The 25,934-nt window shown below is 40.8% G+C and overlaps 1 protein-coding gene across 12 annotated transcripts in view; it reads left to right on the top strand.

The window, feature by feature from the left end:
- The window catches only part of LOC126457690 (uncharacterized), a 358,927-nt gene that overhangs the window by 121,759 nt on the left and 211,234 nt on the right, over positions 1-25,934 (top strand). For 3 of the 12 annotated variants that reach the window (XM_050094208.1, XM_050094207.1, XM_050094209.1), the window contains exons 2-3: positions 14,211-14,438; positions 17,457-17,839. The exons of 3 other annotated variants lie outside the window; for them this stretch is intronic. In XM_050094208.1, the coding sequence (XP_049950165.1) occupies positions 14,211-14,438; positions 17,457-17,518 (290 nt within the window). In that variant the 3' untranslated portion in view covers positions 17,519-17,839. Of the gene's footprint in view, positions 1-5,402; positions 5,545-14,210; positions 14,439-17,456; positions 17,840-25,934 lie in introns of those variants that run through there. 6 more of the 12 variants (XM_050094211.1, XM_050094212.1, XM_050094203.1 and 3 more) reach the window with 5 other exon arrangements.

Here is a 25,934-nt window from a genome sequence, read left to right as displayed (position 1 = left end):
TCGCCAGCTATGAGTAAGTTGGTTGCCAGGGATGGGTGCCTGCTTTGGTTCCTGATTACAGTCTCGGTGGAGGATACACTTTTATCCATTTTGTGTCACAGCTAAAATAAGTTAAATTGAAAATCAATATGGAACTTTTATTTATTTTATTTGTAGCATTCCACATTAGCGAACCACTTCATTGTGACATGGGAAAGCAAGTAAACACAGTTTGTTTCTGTGCCTAGGCTAAATAATACCATAATAATTGAATCTAATGCAGCCACGCTGTTTTTATAGATACTTTATGTTTTACTAAAATCGACTTTCGTGTTATGACTATCTCGGTGATATGAATTTCATTTCATTTAGTACAGTATATATTTTCACAGCGTTTTCCGTTACTTTATTGCACACACCATTGAACATCACAGAGAAGTTAAATCTAAAACAATCTGGGAGAACTAAGTAATTTAACGATTCCACACCTGTATACATCTAGTGGATGTGAGTTAAAGATGTTAAACACAAAATATAAAGACAGGGATACTGATTTTTAAGGACAGGAAGAACCTGAACCTGAGGTGGCTATTCGAACAGTAGACGACGTTCATCTCCAGAGCAACAGCAACACTGTAGTCAAAGTGAGTACGATCTATTTACAAGCAATCCGTCGAAATCCACTCTAATAGAAGATATTGACGACAGCCTATTAGAAAACACAAAAGAAGGCTGTGGGAATCGTGTCTTTAATTCCTGTAGCACACTAGTGAGACACTATAGGCGCATTAAAAGTAAATCAAATTACCGATAAATTGTAAATTGTGCAGCTAGTGAAAGGCAGCTAAAGATCGTTTTAAAGAAAACAGACTGTCCAATTAGAAGCTCTGAAAGAGCATGTGGTATCTCAATGTGATAGAGAGAGGTCGTGTGGATCGACAGTTCACTGTTGGCATCTGCAGATGTGGGCACTAGAAGCGTCTAAAATGTATGACTTGGATAATTTTAAAGCTTCGAATGCTTTTATCGACAGTCTTAAAGCTGAGTATCGCATTTCATCTAGGCATTTTACAAAATTTGTCACACAGAAAGACAAAGAAGACATTAATAGTATACGTCAGATGGCACAACAGTTTGTGGCTGAAGTGAACGTGTTTATGAGAGAGCAGAGTGTGGAGAGAGAAAATGTTTGGAACAATGACCAGAGCCAATTCCAGTACGAAATGTCTTCACCAACAACACTGTCATGCTCTACCCACAGATACACAATTGATATGGTATTATCAATGAGAGACTGATTAATAAACAAGTTGTACATCTGGTTTCAAGAGACAAAAGACACTATTGTCCCATATATTCAAAGGAACTTGAAACAACCTGCCCACGAAACATTCATGCGGGAGCAAGCAAAAGTAGAACAAGGACCAAGGATCAACATGAAACGATATCTAACTTATATCCTTGGCGAACTCGCAGCAAGTGGAAAGAACGTGTTGCCGCATAATTGATGGGGAGGGTAGACGCATCGTACTCGTCGAGGTGCAACTTTTCCAAACAAAGATCTTATGCTGAAGATATTCCACTGTAATCCACAAAACACCACCATCTCTTGGTGGTTACATCTTTCCCCAATATAAGCTCTACATCAGAAGGATTGCTGATTATGTAAGACTACAATGTTCCAAAACACAAGCGAAGATTCACATACGTTTGTCAATATACCTTCGCTCTATTATGTACAAACAACTTGCACTATATATGTTGAAAGGCCTGTTTGACTCTGACATACCCACATCATCATTTAAAATTGTAATTAAGTAATTAATTTCACTTTTGTTGTTGGACTGATTGAATACATAAGTGATATTGAATATAGTAACGTGGATTTAGTCAGGTGTTGACTTTGTTCTAGTCTGCATTGTTTTAACCACTCCAGCATCTGCAGAATGAGGATTAGTATAAGCACTATCAGGTGTGTAGGATATGTGTGTTTTGAGCTATATGATTACATTAGGCAGACTATTTTTGCACTGTTGACTCAAAATTCATGTACACTGTCGTCATTGAATTACGTGTTAACATTCTTCCGGTTGCCTATTTACCTTTCACTTAAATCTTGCTACTTTATTTCTCTCTACTAAAATACTACTCTATGTAGAATGCAGCGTTTTGCATGGAAATTACACAGACCACTGGTTTTTCCGTGATCGGGTGTGGCCGTGCGATTCTAGGCGCTTCAGTCTGGAACCGCGTGACCGCTACGGTCGCGGGTTCGAATCCTGCCTCGGGCGTGGATGTGTGTGATGTCCTTAGGTTAGTTAGGTTTAAGTAGTTCTAGGTTCTAGGGGACTGATGACCAGAGATGTTAAGTCCCATAATGCTCAGAGGCATTTGAACCATTTGTTATTTTATACATGATTTTCTGCGGTTCCGAAAATTCGTTGTCAAAGCTGTCCCTTGTTAGTAAGAAGTAGAAAAGTAGCACGTCACTTTGTTCACTAATCAGGCGAAGATGAAGCAGTTAAAGCTCATCAACAAAATGGATACTATACTGGTAACAGGGATGCAGTCAAAGAAAGTCTACATTCGTGACTTCCTGTTCATGTTCTGCAGGGGCTGCAGGAGTAGTACTGCGCGTGCTCTGTGGGAAAGGGAGAGTCTGACATTTGCTGTACCAACAGTAAATAACAAGACCTCTGCAGAAGTTTTCACAGAGTTCATCTTTGTTGACACATCTGTCCACTTATTTGTTACAGAGTACGAGATACTTCCAGAAGAGAAGTGCCAGTGTGGTGCGACAGACTGTTCAGAGAACTCGAGATCATACCGGAATTTTAAGCTTGAGGAAGAGCCCGAAGTGGCTGACTCGCCGGCGACGGAACAGATTTCAAGCGGCTGTCTTCACAGATTATCATTTACACACATCAGAATTATAACACAAGCTCGAATAAGGACGTGGTGGGAAATAAAAGGCGTCTTTTTTTTAAGGGAACCATGCGGATTTGCGCCTAAAGCCATAAACTAAATCTTCACGATGTTTAAAGAGGAGTAATAGTATGAGATTTGGTATCTCTCCAATCGAAGTGAGAAAGGCTTTACCGTTCTTTATGACGATTTGTCTTCAGTACCACTTAACAGAATGTCGTCTGTCATGATTAGTTCCAGTTAACAGTCAAATTATCAACAAACTGTTTTGTTTACTTTATTGTCAATGTTGTTAATTTCATCTTCTTCGTGAAGTCACTCAAAAAAATAGCCTTACTAATGGAGAAAATCTCTCCAAAAGTCTTTCTCAGACCACTGTAAAAAGATACTAAGTATATAAGTATTCGAAAGAAGCAGTAGGAACGTAAATGGTAGCAGGATACGTGAAACCATAAACTGATATCGTAGTTTGCTGTTTACAGCATCTCTGCACTGTGAAGCTATGTGAATTCTTCTTCATACTTCTTCGCTAGTTATAGGAAGAGCGAAGGGATAATTGTCTTGTTACAACACCTTTGGGGAAATGCAGTGCCACTGAAATTGATTATTATCTTAGCTCTGTATGGCTCACAACATCTCTGTGCACGAGGTTCAAATCTATGTTACTTATAATCCGTCTTGTTGCAAAAATGTTAATTCACGTGGCCGGCTTCGGTGCCTCTAGAACCATCTTCAGTTCTCAAATTTCCGTTACAGGACGCACCATGTGAAGGTTGCTGTGTATAGACGAGTTTCTCCTCTAAACGAAATTTGCAGATCTGAAGATGACCGAAATCAGTCATGTGAATAAATATTTTTGCAATCAAGACTAATTGTAAGTAACTTTGTATAACCAGTGATCGCGGTATCCCACCAGACATTATGTCGTTTATTGCAAAATGAGAGGTTAAATGCATTAAAAAAGTTGTTTCACTTCATTGTTCTAAGGACAATGTGACATAATTTTTTCACATGATAGAATGTACTACATATATAACTAATATGCCATTTGCACTAAAACCCAAAACAATTAAACATTTCTCATGTTAAATACGTCTGTGTACCTCCGTGGAGGTGTTAGTGAGAAGTGAAGAATCGTCTTTTTCTCTGTAAGTCGTTCCTTGTGTGACTTTCCTCTACCAGAAGAGCCAAGGACAAGGTTGTAATTCGAAACAATTTACACACTTTCGCTTCTAGCTATCTGAGTATTTGGTCTTTAAAATATTTTCTTATTACTTACCCACATTTTTGTGCTCCAGTCTCTTCCTGCATTACAAAATTTTCTCCGCCACATTCAAGGATTTCCCTTTTTCCAAGTCACAACATTGTCCTGTGTTAAATTACTTCTTATAAACGCGAACGACCGACGCAGCATTCCGTAACCGTCAATACTTTATATAGGATGTCTTTCCTAAGAGTCTTTATGTGCCCTTTCTCTAGAGTTATAGCAAATATTTGCCATTTTCGTTTTAATTATGTAGCTAGACTCAATCCTAAAAAATAATGCTCGTCTGGTGTTTCATATGACGGCTAGTGTCTACAGAAGGCGTCGGCTTGTTACCCGTTACAGACAACATGATTTTTTAAGGAGGAGAATTTTACATGCCCATGTGATATAGTGCTCCCAAAATTAATCTAGTGCAATATGTATGTATAACTTGGCATAATAGACTGTAACTAAAGAATTAACCATATATTTCAAATAGATTTAATGTATTATATAGGACTTGAACGTGTAGATCTCGAAAAAATTACAAATGCTGCAAAAACACAGCCTTACGTCCAAGAAAAATAAAAAAAAATTGAAGATTGTGGAAACTGCTTCGGTAGTCTCTAGAGTACACTTCCTCATGTAATTCTAAGATTGGTAACTAGACTGTAGTATATAGGTACTTAGGTTCCTAAGTATACAAACCTCTAGGCACAAGTGTTTCCTCTTCAAAATGGAAAGCTATTTAGACTGCACGATGGACGGTATAAACGATCACTAACATTTGTTCACCTCCTTTCATCAGGATTCGAGCCGTACTGCATTAAAAGTTAAGCTTTATTGAGAGAAAAAAATATTCATTTCGAATCTGTACCTAAACTGAGTTGTACTAATGTTAAAATGTTGATAAGCAATTTCTAGAAACTCGCTTTAATAGAAATTGGTCTTCTCACTGCGGATTGGACAAGTATTGCCAATAAGACGAGTGTGAAAATATCAACTCAATTGTGTTGCTGAGCCGTGGCAGTGGACACCGGTCGTTTCGTTTCCTCGCCTCTACTACAGTGACACGCAAACCAAAAAGAAGGAAAGGAAAAAAGAAGCAAAGTAAACGACTCAGTATGGTAACCAGTTTTATTGAATGCTATAGTTGTAATGTTGATAGTAAGTATGACACAGCGAACGATAACAGATCCTTTCAAGTACAAGGAAAGTCAACCTGTTGCTAGTTGCTGCAACCACAGTTCACGGAACGGAAAATCAGAAGGAAACTTAAGGATAACATTCAATGATGCCATCTTGTGTCTAAATATATATAAACGAAAATATATCGCAGGGAGCAGTTATAGTCCTGTCGAGTACAATGAAAGCTGCTCTGTTGCTTGTTGCTGGTAAGTATTGACAGAATTTATAAACTTTCATTCACGATAAACATCTTTATCTTACCTCCATTTTAGGTGATTTCTCATGTATTAATCCGTGTGAAAAGCTATTTCTAGAGTTGAGGAAGTACATTTTATTGCAGCAATTTGCGACGTAAAGTTCGGAATGGAAAACACCTTAGAGCGTAGGGAGTGTTCTAAGAAGATTTTTTAATATCCTTTGCTCGCGAGCAATGGTACTTCATAGATAGTTGACGAAAGGTGTTTGTGTTGTCTATATGAAAAGTTTGAATGATTTAAGAGTAAGACCCAAGCAATTACAAATGTACAGTTTGGCTGACTAGTTCTTATACACCCATGAGAAGCAAACTAGGAATCGTAGCGAGTATCGAGATAACAGATGCAAAGATAATCATACAAATATTTTACGAAATTACAGATAACAAAATTACAGATAAAAGCTGATAACCAATATCACGTAAATAACTACAATATGTACATATTGTAGGTACAGCCGTAGTAATCTTGTTACAGTTTGAAATATCAGTTTGACGATGAGGAGGTTGAGCTCGTTCAGCATATTCGTAAAGCCCCCGCACTTACTGAACAAAAGAACCATTCTTCGTCTTCTCCATCTTCTCAGTCTGTCCTATCGATTCAAGTCGGACGAGAAGTACACAGGAACCTACAGACATTGTGCTTTGAGAACCATCTCTTTCGTGGATGAATTTCATTTCATTAAGAAGTTTCCAATAACTCTCACACTCGCAACTGCTTATCCTGCAGCCAGTTTTACTTGGTCGTTCCACTTGAGGTCTCTTCGGGCTATTACTCCTAGGTATTTCCTGGTTTCAGTGAATTTTCGCCAATAGTGTAAATGAAGTGTTGTGGGTTTTTTCACGTGTTTATGCGCAGTGCTTTATTCTTAATTACCTTCAATTTCAACTACCAGCGTCTCAAACAATAATCGATCTTCTGCAGGTTTCCATTTCCCTACAGTGTTTTAACGCAGCAACCTTGCTACAGACATCAGTGCCGTCCGTGAGATATCTTGTAGAGGTTTCGTCGGTACCAAAGGATCATTTACGTAGAGGGTGAAAAAACAATTTCCTATGTTTTGAAAGATGGTTGCATTACCGAAACAAAAAAAAATCCAATAGACTTTATAATGCATTTCATATTTAGAATGAGCACTTCGTAATCTTCGCTATTATGAAGCTTATCTCGTCTACTGTAAGCTGTTTGCTGAATCGAATCACCAACAGAGTGCAGTAAGCAACTGAGTAATCCAGTGCGACCACATTACATTCTTGTTGTATCATAACATATTACTCACGTATACTCTCCTGTGTATAAAACTGTTGCAGAATAAATATGAACAAAGCGTCTAAATCGAAGATCGATGCTTACCGACGGAATTTTGACAGTGACAACCCTATCGCTACGAGCGGCAGCCTTACCGTGGGAGGTTGCCTGAACGAATTTAGAAATCAGAATAAAAGGTTTCCCATCTCCAAAACGATTGAAAGCTACATTTGGTAAATAGCTAATGACACTGAATTCACGGAAATACTGGACATCAAAGGTAATGCGGTAAATAAACAGAAACCCCTGCGCGAGGTTAGATGTAAAAAACACGCGTAAAATAAACACAAAAGATGTTAATCTGTGATCAAATAATTTTAATAAATATTTTGAATGCGACCAGCAACACTGCATAGAAACTGTAATGCGTCACACAAACCACGATGATGCTGTCTCTTTGAAAATATTTAGTTGTGACCGGAAGCAATTAATTCTTTATCAGATACTATTCGAATAGTGCCGTAGAACCTTTCCTTCATGGCAACAACCTCTTGCCAATAATAATGTTGTTTAGAAATATGTCATTTACAGAACACAACATAAAATCAGAAAAAATTGCTTAGGCTACAAAATAGCCAGTTTACTTTTGTCACTCAAACGTGTATTGCGCTTATATCACTTTTCATTTCAACTGATTGTCTGCGTTACCATAACAGTGCTGCACCATATAGAACCGTGGTTACTACAGCTTTCTATTACAATAACCACTTGATTCAAAATGAGTTGTCAATTTAACGGATCCTTTTTTCGTTTAACTATATTCTTCACTTGTGACTTTCTCGGAAGTTATGATGAGAGGATACGACTACGTTGATGGTTAACGCGTTGTGTCAGTAAAGACTGGTGTGACAAGACAATTCTAGTTTTCCAAGAAAGCTACTATTCTACTGACATGCGTATACCACAATTATAAAACTACTCTATGGATCTTACTTTGCGATGAGTTGCATTCAGTACGATGTAATGCTTATTATAATATTCAGTATAGACAGTAGCCTCTTTTTGATTAGCGATAATCTTGAATAAACTTGGCCCATACTGCTTTTTTCGTTAATGCTAAATACTTTCTTGGACCATGTACTACTCACATACACGTGGTCCCTCACTTATATCTTACCTTCCCACTTATTACAACACCATTTCTCGCACAATTTGTCATTTCTGCCCAAAGACACACGTCTGTACAACAACGCACATTGTACGCAACGCAGCACTCCGCGCTTTCTTACGCTTGTGATATTATCGTGACATGAAAAGTATGACATGTTTCATACAAATATAACTTCCCTGATATTGCCAGAGTATTTACTACAACTTTAATTATTTGTTATTTATTCTTCCAGCATGTATTACAATCTCATTTACGATGGAATTCTCAAGTACATACAGTTTCAAAAATGGTTTTATACTTATGAAATTAAGTAGCTGGAAAATACGTGTGGTACTGTGTCGTAGTTTTACAAGCTATTACATACGACCTGCATTTGTGATCAAAATGGAGTTTGGTGTTTTCCTTGTGAAACAGCAGGCTTCAATTTTCTGGCAATTACAGGGATAAAATGACAATGTTTTTCGTAAGTTGCTCAAAATACGCACCGGTTCTGTTAGAATTAAGGTATCTGCTGCACTTGCAATGAACTGTGAATACGGTTTACAGTATCACCAAGTACACATAGCTCTAAAAGTATGGATCTTAGAGCTCATGTCTTCTGGATATTTTGCTCGTGTTTTCATCCAAACTACCACCTCCCAGACTATGGAATACTTCTACACTGTGTATATTGTGAACAGTTATAGACATATCACAGCTTCTTTCCGACTATCACTTTTGATCCATTAAGAGAGTTCTGTTGAATTATTTCTGAAGTGAATTACCGAATAAAATCATAAATCAGGTCTGATATCGGGTATTCAAAATGGTTCAAATGCCTCTGAGCACTATGGTACTTAACATCTGAGGTCATCAGTCCCCTAGAACTTAGAACTACTTAAAACTAACTAACCTAAGGAGATCACACACAACGACGGCCGAGGCAGGATTAGAACCTGCGACTGTAGCAGTCGCGTGGTTCCGGACTGAAGCGCATAGAACCGCTCGGCCACGGCGGCAGGCTATCCGGTATCCTCGTACATTGTCCACTAAATGACATTTCGGAAGTGTATAGTATGTTGTTCGGAATAATTCAAGGATCGAGGCTTCGATGTGGGCGACATTGCCCATACTGTGATTCCGCGTTAATGAGTACCATAAGACTTCAGTTTGCTGAATCAATTTGGTTTCTTACGGAGGACACTTCATTCCTCCAAAACGGTCGTCATCCGAGGGTATAAAAGGGGTTCTGCAACGACAACGAGTTAGGCATTCAATCATGTCTGCTTTTTTCGAGTCGCTCGGAAAACTTTGTCGCACTTTCGAACTACGAGTAACTTCTGCTGGAAGGGGAGAAAGTTGTATATAGGACTTTGAAGACATTTTCTCACATCCAGATACCTTGCCACTACTGAGTCGTTTTAGTTTATATTGCTTGATCAATTACGTCAGTGTCGACTAGGTAGGTCTTTTGAGCCCACTCAGCGAATCCACCTTCCGCGGTGAAACAGTTTCGGAAAAGCGAAGTCAGTACTTCGACCTACTCTGCTTGATTTGTCGAGAGTGACTTAATAAGTGAAATAGATGTATGTACTGTACCAATACATGTTAAGATTTTTTGTCAGATCAGCTAGTGACTGTTTAATTTAAATCTCATGGCTGCTTTCAGGTTTTGCTTTTAACAAGGCTCCGAAGTCTTTTAAACGTATATTGAAGCTCTTATTGTGTTGACAGAAACTTAGTAACGTATCACTCGAACTGTGACGGGTCTTTGCATTTCTCTGGAACCTTTTAAGGCACATACAGGTCTAAGATACCGTTTGCAAATACTCGTAGAATTGACCATTTTGTGCTTCACACCCTCGTCATTAAAGGAGCTGAACATTCGATCTTGACAGCTCAAATACGCTGCAGTTAAATTGCTGAGGTCGAATGCTTTGCTATCTCCATTAACATTCTTTTCACCAGAAGCCGTTGAATCTGTATCAGCCCAAAGATCACTGAACTTCTCATTCATAATAAATGATTCGCAAACTTTGGGTCTGTTACCAGGTCATGTAAGAGATTTCCCTATTAGTCGCTTCTGTAACTAAAATGCTGGAGGTACTTGTGAGAAATGGAATGAAATGAGCTTATGGAATTTGTCAGAAATATTGTCCAGAACGGTCTCATACAAATCCAGCCTGTGGCACCAGTTTTAATCATTTAATAACTATATGAATTTTGAGAGCTTGTGACTGGTGTTGCTAACCTTTTACACTCGAGAAGTAAAAAAGCATGACGCTAAGATGTGATACATACTGGAATGCGCATTCAAAACTTCTTGAAGGAATGGTGAAAAGAGGACTCCAGCCTTATTTATGCAACAAAAAAGCTACCGCACCATATACGTTATGCTGACTTGGGACGGTAGTCAATTTAGAGTGTTGCAGGAAGCAACACAAGTTTTAGATCATTTCTCTGTGTGTGTGATATTGAACGATTCTTCCTATGCGGTCGTCTGTTCAAGTCCTCATTGTAATTAAAAAACCAGAAAATGTAAATCTTGAAGTGTAGGTTCTGCTATTTGGGATAATATTTTTGGAATATCTACTTAGGCATATCATGCCGCCTTCACAATACAGAGATTGACTCGTGCGTAACACTGCATTCTCAGTGTTTGTTTGTGTACACTGAATTGTAACACAAGACGTCACGTTCTTCGTTGCCTCTATGAAATGTTTTGGTGTGCTGACTGAAAAATTTTCTCATGTGTTTCATTTCAGAAGTTTCCTTAAAAATTATATGAGGGACTTACAAACGTAAGAGGTACTGCCGTAATGAAAAGCAATGAAAAATGCGCTACAGGTCTCTAACTAAACACACTACTATCAAAGGGATTAAAGGAAGGTAAAAGATAAGTACGAGCAGGCGCATAAAAAACAATGTTAAACAATAAGTAGCATGAACAACAAAACAGAGGGAGAATCATGAAACAATTAGAAAGTCAAATAGGGGCCACATTATTGACGCTATGGAAGAAAGCGAGTACAATGAAAAAACTCTTACATTATTTACAGGAAACAACGTAGTGAAACTGACAACAAGTGTACAAAAAACCTGCTGCATAATAAAAACAAACTGCAATTACTGGAAACACATTACTAGATCACAGAGTATAAAGAGAAGTACAAGAGCCCTATAGTTACCATATTGAGTTCTCATTCCAAAGTACGGAAGGAAACATGTCCAGTCATATTAAGAGCAAACTACAGATCCAGCAGTGAGAGGATGTATTGTCTTCTTGGCAGATGCCATCGTGCCTAAGAACATTAAACAGTATGGAGGGGTAGACAGGGTCACAAAGCACAAACGCATATTAGTTTGGATCAATTATGGCATCTATTATGAAGAATCACCGACACGAATACATTCCCAGACCATAGCACTCCCTCACTCATTGCAGGTTGTTTGCACTGAGTCGTTTCACACCGTACACGCCACCCGCCTTATACCCGAACGAGCATAAAACGTCTTTCGCCTAAAAAAGCCGCTCAAAACAGGTCCAGTTAAGATACTGGACAGCAATATCAAGCCTTCGTCGCCAATGAACAGCAGTCGACGTGAGCGTACGAATCTGGCACCTGCAGTAGACGCCGGAAAATACCGACTTTCGCTTGATGATTGTTGAGCAGACACTGTTGGTAACCCTTTGCTTTCGCTTGATGATTGTTGAGCAGACACTATTGGTAACCCTTTGGTTCATCAGGGTCGTCTTTTCCCCAACTGTTGTATGCCGTTTCATTCGTACACATTTCCGCAGCTGCCTGTCACTCCTGTCATCTATGGTCCATGCTGCCCCACTGGTCATGCTGTCGGTTTTGGATAGTGCAGTTTTGCCATACGCAGTACAGTTTAAGCAGGGCGTCAATTGAACAGTTTACAAACTCAGGCGTGCATCCACCCTTGGCCCGAAAGGCAATTATCATACCCCTTTGGATGTCAGATAAATAGTTTTGTTTCCGCATTATGACAAAGACTGCACTGTCCGCCGCGGCGGCCTGGCACGCTTTATACAGCCTCCACTGTTAATGTTGCACCCTACCGTCAGTCAGTGAATATCTCGTGCTGATGCCAAACAAAGGCGGTGGTCACATTACTGTGACGGAACCGTGTAAGTACTAGTAAATTGGTCCTAACGTAAATAGTAAAAGAGCTGTGATGCCTCAATCGTACAATATGTGGAACATCACAAGAAGTTAAGTGAGACTTTCCATGCAAGGCTGTCACTTCTTTGCCCCTAAATTTAATTTGAGTGCAACATAAAAACAAACGAATTCTAATGGTACCTATTAATCTTCTCAAACAAGTGATTTTCAGGAGACTTAACAAGAACAATGTTTTAACGCGTTACGTTCTTTATCTTGACGAGGAATGAAAGACTGTTGGAGAGTCATCCACTTGGAGATATTTGTGCTTTTCAGTGAAACATCAGCTACAAGATCGTAAAGAGAATTGCTACGAGCTCCTTCAATACTCTTCATTCCCTACTACAAACGGTAGAGCGGGGTGTTTGATGTCAGAACCAATGAAAAGCCCAACTTTTTCAGCAAAATATGTGGCTAACTTTTAGTGGGGCAGAACCTTACTAGAAAGGGAAACATTCGCAAACATAATTGAGTAAAGTACTACTATTGTCAATTTAGTTGTGAGATAATAACAATCCAACAAGAACTTGGAGGACCACTGCATTTGTATATTGGAGCACGAAGTTAAATGCGAGAACTTGTCCGACATGAGCGTAGTGTCTATGTCACTGTTGATTCTTTCTTTTTTATTTTCTGGGACGAGCGGACTGTTCAAGAAATGACCCATTTTTCTGTCATATACATCATAGCCAATTACCGTTGGATTCCAATACCAACCTTATGGGGAATGATTTCCAATTACAGCATTTAGCTTATAGCCAGGAGAGCACTTAGTATAATTCAATGAAAGTATGTAATTTTGGCAGGGTACACTCAGAACAAGGGATAAATTACTCGGGGCAATCGTACTACTGCACTTATGCCATTGTCGCTACCAGCTGGAGTGGCAAGAGTATTCTACTTTCGTCGAACGGATTACAACTGCCAGATTCTCCTAGGCCATGTGTCTCCTGTGCCAAACGCAATTATCGTTTGATAGTTCAAGTTACTAACGATTAGAGTGACGTACATGCTGCGATGTATTGGTACTACTCTTATGGAGTTCAAATAATGCATGGGACGATATTAGGCACTTACGACATTTGCGCGCTCTTTGGAATATTGGGTTGATATTGTAGGGTCGAGCCTACATGACTGCTTTCTTTCCCCGTCAAAAAATTATGTTTGCCCAAAAATTACCGAAGCATCACTGAGAAATGTGAATGTAAGCAAATACAAGACGCATTAAAATAAGTATTTAAAAGTGGTAAAAAATGTTAGTCTCCTGAAGAATTGATGTATCAAACATCAAGATGCTAATACAACAATGAACGGATAATTTTTTAGGACAGTGAAATAACTCACATGGTCATCCTACGAATATTGCTTAAGAATGAAACGAAGGAACAAAAATTATTAAAGGCAATAAAGTTTGCGTGATTGTGTATTTTAGTGTTAGTAATTTCCAACTTGTTTATTAAGGTCGGACAGTCAGTAAAAACGTCCCCTGCCATCGATTAAACACAAAATATTCCCCAGTTCGTAAATAATTACAGTTCACTATAGAGTTCAACATATCAGAATTCTCTTAATCATGAGTAGATATGATAAGCTAATGATAATTAGGTATAATTACAAATTAGTGGTCATATTTCCGTCCTATCTGTTGTACTTGCCAACAAGTGTGCATGCTTTCGTGTCGCGATGCAGTACATCTTCATATATTCTACATAAATGTCAGAAATATCCGGTATTCTCTTACTGTAGCTTCCCTAAATGTAGCCACATGGTTTTCATGTATGTCGAAGACACTGCCAGTCTCAGAACCACACTACCAGACAACATCAGTATCATTACCATATGGCGGACATATGTTTAGCACGTGGCAGAGTTCGTGGTAAGAGTCTTTAGAGTTGCACTATACCTCAGTATTGTCACGCTAGCAGATGGTGCAAATATAGCACACAGTAGTGTTGCAGTGCTAAGTGGGAGAGTTGCACTATTAGCGATTAGACGAAATAAAGATCTGTGATTACGATCATTGTCTTTTACAGCACTGGTAGCAGTGGTGGAGGTCTACGGACAACAAGAAGGGACGACCACCGTCAGCATCGGGAATGAGGAACTAAGCACCGGCAATATCACGGCTGAGAATATATTTCTGGGAAGGTCGTCCTACACGGAAGATGACAATGATACCATTTGTGTCGCAGCAGACAACAAGTTCTACTTGTATGCTAATTCCCTGAAGCTGTATTCTTGCTACAACCAGCTACCGAAAGGTAAGTTAATTCAAATACTACTATTTTCTGTGCATGATTGACAAGATAACATTAGACTGTTTTGCATCTTATTTTGCCAACGGTTCTTCCGTGAATGTGAAAACATGAATGAAACCAAATCATCAAGGCTCAGTGACTGCCCTTACCGAAATTACGAAATTACAACTCTTCATCATTCTCCAACAAAACCATTCAGAGGAATTTGCTGCTTATATTTAGTCCACCTTTTACACTAAATTTCTTTCCCCGCAAAACTACTGCATGTTTTTAACATCTACACACCGTTGAATTCTTTTACGAGGATTATGTCGTGTAACGCGACGTCAAGTTCGAAATGGGCTATAGTTTCAGCATTTTACGAAAAGACATTTTAACAGGCGACGGAAGTTGCCATCTGTACCGCGGTCCATAGCGTGTGCTTAATTTTCAGTCAATGTGTTGGCAGCGTTGTACTCAAACCTACACTAAGTTAAACACTGTAAATCGATAGGTAACGTACACTTTTCGTCGTACCCTGTAGACGGCCGAGAAGTGGATTAGTGCGTATAAACAATACCCGTCATACGTTTAGGAACATGTAGAAATAGGCATCGAAGTTTAAAATTTAGCGACGCGTTGACGTAGAGACGAAGGATTAGGTGAACATGGGCAGTGATAAGTGAACGTTCTGGACTACATCTAATCGGAAACATCATGCTAGCATTAAATTATGGCACACACTCATTCACTTAGTTAACATTGTACAATGTAACATGTGAACGAAATATATGCTACTTATAGACGATGACACAGTGCGCTAGTACAACCATTGCTGAAAATGTCCGAAATTTGGGGCATTTATAAATAGGAGCATGCCTCATATTTTAATTAGGATTCAATGAACACTGAAAAAAGAACCTGGTAAAAGCACTTTACTTAGGCCAGACCAAAGTATCTAGAAAAAAGGATAGGGAAGTAGTGTTGTCGTAGTACTACTTAAGATTTCCACAGAATTAGAAATTGTGCCTGCATGCGTTTTGGTTACCACGAGAGTAGCTGTTACATGAAAGGTAAATAATGAATCTGTAGATGGACATGTCTACAAAACTAGAGGTAAAATCTACATGTGTAGTAAGTTTGTTACTACGCAAACACGACATTATTTATCTGGTCTTTTCGTGGCCACTGTTGTAAGCAGGCTGATACATTGCAGTCATCAAGAACAGTGGTTAAGGAAAACGCACCTTCTATCGAAGCTTTCAGGACAGCTGTACTTATACTGTGAAATTGTTCATCGTGTCCTAGAAAAATATCACAATTAAAACTCATGATGAGCCGACCGAAATGCCCCAGTCGCAGGTGCAATAATATTTCGGACGATTAATAAACAGAAGGTTGCCTCGTATCTCGCACAAAGCTGAAGTCCATAATCTCACAGAGATCGTGCAGAGTATCATGGTCGCAGTTTCAAGAGAATAATTCTTCAAACTCTAACAAAATGTGAATCTTCTACAGTTGGGGAAAATGACAGGTCTCACCACAACAAACTTTTGGGCTGTCTTAAAACAATTAACATTTTGGTGATCTTGCGCTCTCCACACTTGGCATTCTCTGTGATGGATAAGGGTACAGAATTCATTCAGAGTTTCTGCAGGGTAATTTCGTCGTTTAGCGTCCGAAGTTCTGACTACGACGATAGCTTCTGACAACACGGTGCAATTGTAAGTTCTTCGTGATTGCGTTTATCTGTTGCCTGTTCAACTCTAATAATTGAGTTCATGTCAGCGAAGAGCGTCTTTGTGTGTCTTTTGATGTTCGTGACTGTTAAGTATCACTAAGGCTAAGTCCCATCACAAATCAGCAATCATCTATCCCTTTATCTGTCTAAACGGGAAAGATGATTTTACTTCTGTCCGACTTCTGACTAATACTTCCAACCGTAAAACTTTTAATCTCCAGATCGGTTTTAGAACAATCTAGTAACGCTTAACATGCATACTACTATTGCAAGAGTACAAGAGAGAACTGAATCTAACATCTCCATTGCCAAATTACATTGTAGTCACAGCGAACTTAGAGCTTGATGCGGCTCCATCCCTTTTCTAGGATAAATGCTTTCTTTGGTGAATTTATGGTCTGGGATTTAACCTTCGTAAGTAATGGTTTCTTCCATTCTTTCCTTACGGTTTCTGTTTAGTAACATATGATATTCTTTCATTCACTTCTTTTCTTATGAGAAGCATTAATATTTACATAAAATTGTTGTTTATCAAACTGCGAAGAGAGTAAATAATGTTGTCAGTAGCTGTCATCACTGTCAAGATAACGGACTTTTCTATTCCTTTTTGCAACAAAACGATGTTCGTTATGGGTTTTACAATCGGGTTGTTACAAGTGGTTGGGCGAACGTTCGGACGGCGGAATACCGTTTCTGACGTGTACACGAAGGACAGAGTAAACGCATTTCTTCCAGTCACGTTGGATTGTTCCAGGCTTAAGATGGTCTCGTGCGGCGCAGCTTTCCAATGAAATCGCTGACGTGCGACAAAGTTTTACGGTTACTGGGGAACGGCAGTTCTGACCATTTTCCAAATCACAAACTCAGGGGTCGCCAGATCAGTTCCCAGCAAAGTAAACCGAGGTCCCTAAGGTTCTCGTCATTTGCCTCGTCACAGGATACATGTGTTGCTTACTGAATGCTTCGCACGCCAGGAGCATTACCCTCCTAGAGGAATGTGATTCTAGTGACATCCTTAAACTTTCGAAATACGCTATAAGACAGGTTTATTCGCGTCGTCAACCTTCCAACTGTGTGCTATAGTACCAGTAGGGATAAGAACCCTGTAAATAGCACACTGTGTGACCCCACACTATCTCTCACACACGATCATAACATAATCTTGTCACAATGCTAACAGTGAAATTCGCGCTATGTAAAAAAGGTGAAGGCTTACCGTTGTCTCATCACTAGTAAAATTAAACTGCTATGTTATTTTTGTACTTCCTATCTTTAGTAAAGCGCATTTCTCTTCGTTGCAGTTTACGTGGTGAAACCAAAGAGTCAGTGTAAACCATACCTGTCAGATTGTCCCAGGAACTAGGAGTATTGCCAGTCCGTTGCCTCAGCTTGAATCGTCTGCGAGGGAGTGGAGACTAAATGGCTGACCTGCTGACTGAAGACATCTGCTGTTTCCAGAGAAGCCAAGAAACTGCAAGAGTGTCAGAACTTGACAAATTTATTTAAACATAAACAATGGAATCTACATATCCTATTCTGTGTCAGCTTCTGATTACTTCACGACATGCAGTAAATTTCATTTCTGTAAAGATTAGTATTAAAAACATTGCATTTGTATTCTTTTTATCTTTCTGTTGTTTCTGTAATAGTTGTATGCTGACGCAATAAAAGTGTAGTTTCGTGACGTCTACTCTTATACTTAACCAGCAAAAGAAATTTCTCTACCTACAGGTTCACGAAAATACTGACAAACCAAAAATGGTTCAAATGGCTCTGAGCACTATGGGACTTAACTTCTAAGGTCATCAGTCCCCTAGAACTTAAAACTACTTAAACCTAACTAACCTAAGGGCATCACACACATCCATGCCCGAGGCAGGATTCGAACCTGCGACCGTAGCGGTCACGCTGTTCCAGACTGTAGCGCCTTTAACCGCTTGGCCACAGCGGCCGGCTACTGACAAACAAACGCTTATTATTAATATCACCAAGTGCATTTCATCCATTATTCACGCTGACCCCCTATAATCCCAATATCCAGTTCCAATCGTAACACACTGACTGCCACGTGGACACCGGCGGCCACAGCAAAGAATCACGACTGACGTCACGGCTGGTCCTTACCTGCTCTGGGAAATACGTGAAACATTTGTAATCCAGAGGAAATGATGTCATATCTCACGGTTCTATATGGATTTATTGCAAGTTATTATGCAAAGTAAACTTTGAAATATTACTCTAAGATGCGGGTTCACATTATCGAAGTAGTAAAAGTGACCGTGTACCGTCTCAATTAGTAGATCTTCTCAATTGAAGCGTAAGTAGAAGTGCTTACTGAAAAGTAATGTCTCTTAATTTTTATATGTCAAAATTTATAACGCTTTTTGAATAAAATAAACTTTATTAACATTCTACACCCTTATTCTTCGTGTCACGATGTTTATCCAAACGAAGAACAGTTTCTGATACACTCACTGTAGAATGTTTGACTTAGTTGAAGGGGCCAACACAATACTTCTACTTTCACCGCTTCATCACTATCAAAGTGAAACCCACTAAAAGTTTTCTTCGTGTTTTGGAACGAGATGACGGGCGGATGGGGCATAGTCGGGGTGTATGGAAGATGCTCTGTGACCTCGTGTACAAGGTGTCGGGTTGTTGCACATGTCGCAGCGCTTGTGCATGCTGCGTCGTTGTCTTGATGAGGGAAAGGTAGCTCCATCTGTGCAAGAACTCTTCGATTCGTCTTTTGAGTTTCTTGAAGGAATACAACAAGCCTTGTCACACGCTACAGTACGTAGCCCTCGATAGGCAGAGGGTTGCAAATGCGTTATGGAATCGAGTAATATACACGACGCTTAATAGGGCAACATGCATTGTTAACACAATGAAAAATTAGGAGACATACATGCCGCCTTATCAAGTGCAAAGCCATTTTGCACAATAACTATTAATTCAATGATTTCCCTATTAATAAACTCTGACTTTTGAATTTTAATTAGTATTGTCTTTTATTGAAAGAAAAAATACTTTCAATTTTAACCTCCCTAATACCAGAGAAGTCAACTGTAAAAAAGAGTCCTTTGTTTTCATGACTGTTAGTTTAAAACCATATGACTTTCTCCGTCAAAGAAAGTTTTATCTAGACATGATCAGTTCAGTTTTATATTTACAGAACATCGAAATTTATGTGTAGCTTTTCACTAACGGGCGCTGGGGTCAATACGAGCGCTGTATGAATTTCCTTTCTTCATGTGAATGCAGCATTTCTGCAATTATAATGATGCCTTATGCTAGAACAGTTTTTAATTTATGTTTCCGTGTTTGTTCATTAAAACACTGTAAATTACTTGCGGCTTCGATGACCTCAAGGGTACTCAGTGAAACAATGAATTTTGGTATTAGATATGTCAATTTAATAAGCCAAATAAAGAAACGAAAACAATATAATGGGAATTAAAACTTATTATATTTTAGTTTTATAGTCTTATAACCAGCGAGTATAGGCGAAGAACGACAGAGAGATGAAATTATGCATTCACAGCACTAACGGAATCGTATGCGATCGCTAACAGTGGTAAACAATATCCTGAATCGCGTTAACACGATATAACGTATTATCAGAAATTTTTTACCAGGTAAGTAAGGCTATCACCATTGTGGTTGTACTTTCTGAATAAAAGGTAAGTTTTTCTTCTTGCGTTTTTCTTTCTCATTGCCGAATTATATTTTATATTTTATTTCAGAGGGAATTGTGATTATCTTTCACTGATATAGGAATGAGAGGATAAGTTATCGTTAAATTCTTTATGCGTACATCAACACTGAGTACTACCGTAATTTAAAGTATTATGACATGAAATAGTAAACATTGTTCCTTTCACAGAGTCGTATTTGGAGGACGAATATATTACACAATTTGCAACATCGTCATGTTGATCTTGCTACTCATCTGTTTGCATTTGAGATTGTGCCATGGATTAATATCTTCTTTTGCTGCTCCCTTCGGTGTAGTTCCACGGGAAACCAGACAAATTTCGTCCTATCTCACGAGACGATTAAGCGGTTACATTACTGTTATTCACACATATGAAAGTTCGATGATCTATTAGTAACCACGGTCTTACATTACAATATTGATTACCGAAAACTGCTTTTTTTTAGGCGGTTAAAGTCTGGTACAACCCGTTCAATTATTCTTTGAGTAGAGAAACATGAATTTACGAGTATGAGAATTTATGGTAATACCAGAAGTCTTGTGTTTAAATCTCTTTTTTGGAATGCATCCAGCTTTGGTGACACGCTCAGCTGTCGTCAGATCCCTATGTACATCAGTTATTACGTACATCAGTTATTCAAGGAAAACAGCATATTGCCAAATTAATGATACAAAATAGTGTTATATCCACATACAGAAAGATAAATCGAGATGGGTAAGAAAATTATTGTCAGTTCGATTAAGGAAATCATAAATTAATCATAATCAGCACTAAAATTAAATATAAATCCCAAATGGCGACAAAACAGGTAATTTGTTTGATAGGAGTAGCCAACAGTATACACGATGAAGAAAAAATGCCGCACGTCACGGTAGGCATTTGATTGCTCATCCCAGTTCAAGACAAAAGTGTATATACCTAACCTTAGTCCGACTCACTGGTTAACAGATATGCAGTTCGGAAAATGAGGCTCTGGTAATGCTGTTACTGCATGCAGCGGGGCTAAAAGAACAAGTAGCACTAATTCTGGGCTGAGGTGGAGCTCTCCTGTTAGCTCAGTGAGACGAGAAAATGCCGTGGGAATCGGAGACTCAGACTCAATGATGTTCAAGTTGAGTTTGCGCCAAACATTCTTTTTCAGTTAATGCATCAAACAGTATCCAGTTGACACCTTCTATTGTGGTATGTTGTGTTTTTCTTTTTAACATAAAGCCGTAGCACATACTTCTTACATACAAAACGTGTGCTTTGCTTTGTCTATGATACAATTAAAAACGGTTGAAAATAGTAGTGCACACAATAAAATCGAGGGTATCCAATGAGGTAAAGAAACGCAGTACGTAGAGGACACTAAATAGCATATTATGTTAGATATCATATTTCCATTCTAGACATCCATCGTCCAGGCTTATCTTTACAGTGCTGGCACGTAGACCCAAGAACACATTTCACTTTAGGAAAGTTATTCAGCTACCTTGCATTTGCAAAGACTACACAACATGCTGTATCATATATTGCTGGACCATACACAACACGTCTGCATCAACTTTTGTTAACTTTCCCTTCCCGCTCCCCTCACACACACATACACACGAAATTAGACTCTAGTGGATTAATGTCCGGATATTGTGGAGTCCAGGACATCGAAAATCCATGACCGATTCACTTCCCTGGAAATGGTTCTATTCTAAAGTGTGGCAGTGTACCATCGTTCCGAAACCTAAGGTGTAACTGAACACCAAGAGAAACTTTTTGAATGCATCGTGGAATGTATTGCAAAGGAACTAACGATGCAAGGGCACATGCAAATTCTCCAGTAATAGGTAAGGGATCAAAAGCACTTCTGTCACGATTCTAGTCTGTAGATTTGTGTTGCTGCGCCACAAAAACAAGCCACGTGCAGATGTGTTTTTTTGAGAATTCTTCTAAATTTCGTGCAGCTGTGGCTGTAAGATGGTAGTTAAGACACCGACTGTCACATGAGATCGCTTTCGCGGGTAACGTTGATATATAGCAAATAATTCTGGTGCGCACGTTTATGACACCGCACATAGGAGTGAAGGCAAGGCACGGTGGGCACTGTACACAAGTGTGATGAACTCAGGGCAGCACAGGGAACTGACGTGCTGTGAAGAACCGATACATTGCAGATAGAAGTGCACCTATTGAACTGTGTGTAGTGACCGACGAGGGCTGAATGAACCTGACGTTGTAACTATAGAGAAAATACGTCAGGGGTGTAGCCTGGAGGCTCAAATGCAGAGTAGTCTTGTCGCCACTATGTTTATGTTTAGAATCCGAGTGAGTAACGATTGTTTACGTTGTACACCAACCTCGACGAGATTCTGGTGATGAATTTGTTGGCCAACCGGCCTGCTGAAACTACAACCAAGCTCCGCTGCAAGGACGCGCTGTAGCTGTGACGGGGCAGGCCCACCTTGGAGCTACATCGGCGCGAGGAGCGAGAGGGCCGCTAGCCTCTGCTCTCTGGGTGACATCGTCCGGTGGACTGCAAGCTGCCATTCGCTGGGGCGGGTCAGAGGAACTAACTAGCGACCTCCCGGGTGAAGAGCAGACTGCGGTCACTCACGAATATGCCCTGGCTGCTAAGTCTTACTGTAACTATGGTGGCCAGATACACTCCTGGAAATTGAAATAAAAACACCGTGAATTCATTGTCCCAGGAAGGGGAAACTTTATTGACACATTCCTGGGGTCAGATACATTACATGATCACACTGACAGAACCACAGGCACATAGACACAGGCGACAGAGCATGCACAATGTCGGCACTAGTACAGTGTATATCCACCTTTCGCAGCAATGCAGGCTGCTATTCTCCCATGGAGACGATAGTAGAGATGCTGGATGTAGTCCTGTGGAGCGGCTTGCCGTGCCATTTCCACCTGGCGCCTCAGTTGGACCAGCGTTCGTGCTGGACGTGCAGACTGCGTGAGACGACGCTTCATCCAGTCCCAAACATGCTCAATGGGGACAGATCCGGAGATCTTGCTGGCCAGGGTAGTTGACTTACACCTTCTAGAGCACGTTGGGTGGCACGGGATACAAGCGGACGTGCATTGTCCTGTTGGAACAGCAAGTTCCGTTGCCGATCTAGGAATGGTAGAACGATGGGTTCGATGACGGTTTGGATGTACCGTGCACTATTCAGTGTCCCCTCGACGATCACCAGTGGTGTACGGCCAGTGTAGGAGATCGTTCCCCACACCATGATGCCGGGTGTTGGCCCTGTGTGCCTCGGTCGTATGCAGTCCTGATTGTGGCGCTCACCTGCACGGCGCCAAACACGCATACGACCATCATTGGCACCAAGGCAGAAGCGACTTTCATCGCTGAAGACGGCACGTCTCCATTCGTCCCTCCATTCACGCCTGTCGCGACACCACTGGAGGCGGGCTGCACGATGTTGGGGCGTGAGCGGAAGACGGCCTAACGGTGTGCGGGACCGTAGCCCAGCTTCATGGTTGCGAATGGTCCTCGCCGATACCCCAGGAGCAACAGTGTCCCTAATTTGCTGGGAAGTGGCGGTGCGGTCCCCTACGGCACTGCGTAGGATCCTACGGTCTTGGCGTGCATCCGTGCGTCGCTGCGGTCCGGTCCCAGGTCGACGGGCACGTGCACCTTCCGCCGACCACTGGCGACAACATCGATGTACTGTGGAGACCTCACGCCCCACGTGTTGAGCAATTCGGCGGTACGTCCACCCGGCCTCCCGCATGCCCACTATACGCCCTCGCTCAAAGTCCGTCAACTGCACATACGGTTCACGTCCACGCTGTCGCGGCATGCTACCAGTGTTAAAGACTGCGATGGTGCTCCGTATGCCACGGCAAACTGGCTGACACTGACGGCGGCGGTGCACAAATGCAGCGCAGCTAGCGCCATTCGACGGCCACCACCGCGGTTCCTGGTGTGTCCGCTGTGCCGTGCGTGTGATCATTGCTTGTACAGCCCTCTCGCAGTGTCCGGAGCAAGTATTGTGGGTCTGACACACCGGTGTCAATGTGTTCTTTTTTCCCTTTCCAGGAGTGTATTTTCCCTTTGGCGCTGTACGTGGGATCCCAAGCTACCCATGCAGCCAAAATACTCGGCGACCCGTTAGCCGTGAGGTGCGTAGGAGCGCTATGTCTGCAACAGCTGGTTGGCGGACGCCGATGCAGCAGGTTTCACCATTGGTATTGATGCTGATCCACTCATGAACGCCATGTGGCGTCATCAGTGGGATCAGAGGAAGGCCCGCAGTTTAACTTTGATGCAGTAAAGTCAACGAAACAATTTCTAGTTCTTTCTGCATGCTTACACGTAAGTCACCCCCTTTCTACCCGACCACACTTATCAGCGGTCATTTCTTGTACGTGAAGGTTACCCCTTTCCCAGAAGGCTGTGCTTGAAGTGACGAAAACCGTTCTCATCATGATATCTTCTGTGGTAATGTGTACCATATTCACGAGCCACAGCAGGCCACTGATCGGAAACACTCAGCATCAAAAACGTGTTAAGATATTTATCTTTTGTGCATTTCCTCAGGAAGCTTGAGAGACTGCAGGGCATACTCACTTCTGATTCGGTGTTATGCCACTTCGTGTTCATAGGGAATATGATCTTTACTGTGATTTGACTCCATACGTTATGAAACGGTGGGCAGTAGTTAATAGTCGTGTTTGCGTGCTCTGGGGAAGGTAATATGGTAAGCTTTACATGCGTTCAAATGAACAGGGTGCCGACTTAAACGACTGCAGTGGAAGCAAGACGTTGGTGGGCCGACAAATCGCGTTTTTCTGGGGAATGGTGAGGAGACACTTCCAGACGGCTGCGTGCCATGGTCGCATTGTGCAAAACACATTACGTTGGTGCCAGATGGGAGGCTGGCGTCCAGGTATATGGGGGAGCGCCGAGGAGTCGTCGACAGTGCATTGTAGCCTGGGAATAAAGCAGGGAATGGGCTTCTGTTAGTGACCAAGCCGCCAAAAGAAGTGTAAACGTTCTGTGAATTTCGGTGGGACAGGGAAATTGGCGTCCAGATGTCCAGACTCTGTTTCAAAACATGTTTGTGAAAACATGATGCTTTTGGCTAGTTTATGGCTATTCTTTGGAATCTTTTAAATGGACGCAGCAGGGATGTTGACAACAGTTTATGGATGGCTGTGCTTCCACTCTGTGGGATAGAGGCCGCGGAGCTGAATCTTTTTACTGTTTTCTGCCAATTAACTTTAAAGTCTCTGATTGGTGAAATCGGTTTGCAGTGCTGAGACCATTATCCGAGCTTAGAATGCCAGGCTCTAGCTCGTGATTGGCTTGTACGAAAGTGGGGGAAGTCAAAAATGAGAAATGTGCTTTTCGAACCGAGATGAGCAGGAAGCCCAGAGAAAGCAAGACAGATCACTCTTGTACAAGTCTCTCGTACTGGGGCTTCGGTAGTAAAGAAGTGCAGGTCTCTACCTAAATAGTGAGACTTGCGTCCATTGCTAGTGTGCAACTTAGAGCCTGTGCCCGTCACATTCTGAACCGTCATAGGTACTGCTTACGTTATCATGGTCACAACGAGTGATGCGTGCGTGTGCTTATTTGTCTTCAGTCGGCTGTCTAAACATTTGACATATTGTAACACACACAGTTGTGGCACTGAGTCAAATTGGTTTGGCAGACCAGCAAATAGGTCCACCTGCACATTGGAACCCATCAGGATTACCGTGGCTCATAGGGAAGTACATGTGTTCTGAATTAACTGAACTCAAGGCCGTGTACTTGCATTTTTCGGGAAGGTGCATTTAATAACAGATTGCCGCCATCCATGAGTTCAGTCGCCGAACGCATCGTGGTGTGGCGCTTTCAACTGCAGGAGGATAGAGTGTTCACTGCTGCGACATAGGGCTATAACATATATTTATTAGCACACTTTTCTTTCAAACCATATCTTTTTTTTTTTTTTTTTTTTTTTGCATGTTAGAATATAGACACTTCCTGGTGGTGTAGTTTGGTGCCTTAACCCGAATTCACGTGTATGGAGTCAGAGAGAGAGATTAGTGTTTTAGTTAGTG

The sequence above is a fragment of the Schistocerca serialis genome, chromosome 2 (assembly GCF_023864345.2).
Source record: "Schistocerca serialis cubense isolate TAMUIC-IGC-003099 chromosome 2, iqSchSeri2.2, whole genome shotgun sequence".
Lineage (NCBI taxonomy): Eukaryota > Metazoa > Arthropoda > Insecta > Orthoptera > Acrididae > Schistocerca > Schistocerca serialis.
This window is presented reverse-complemented; position numbering and strand designations above follow the sequence as displayed.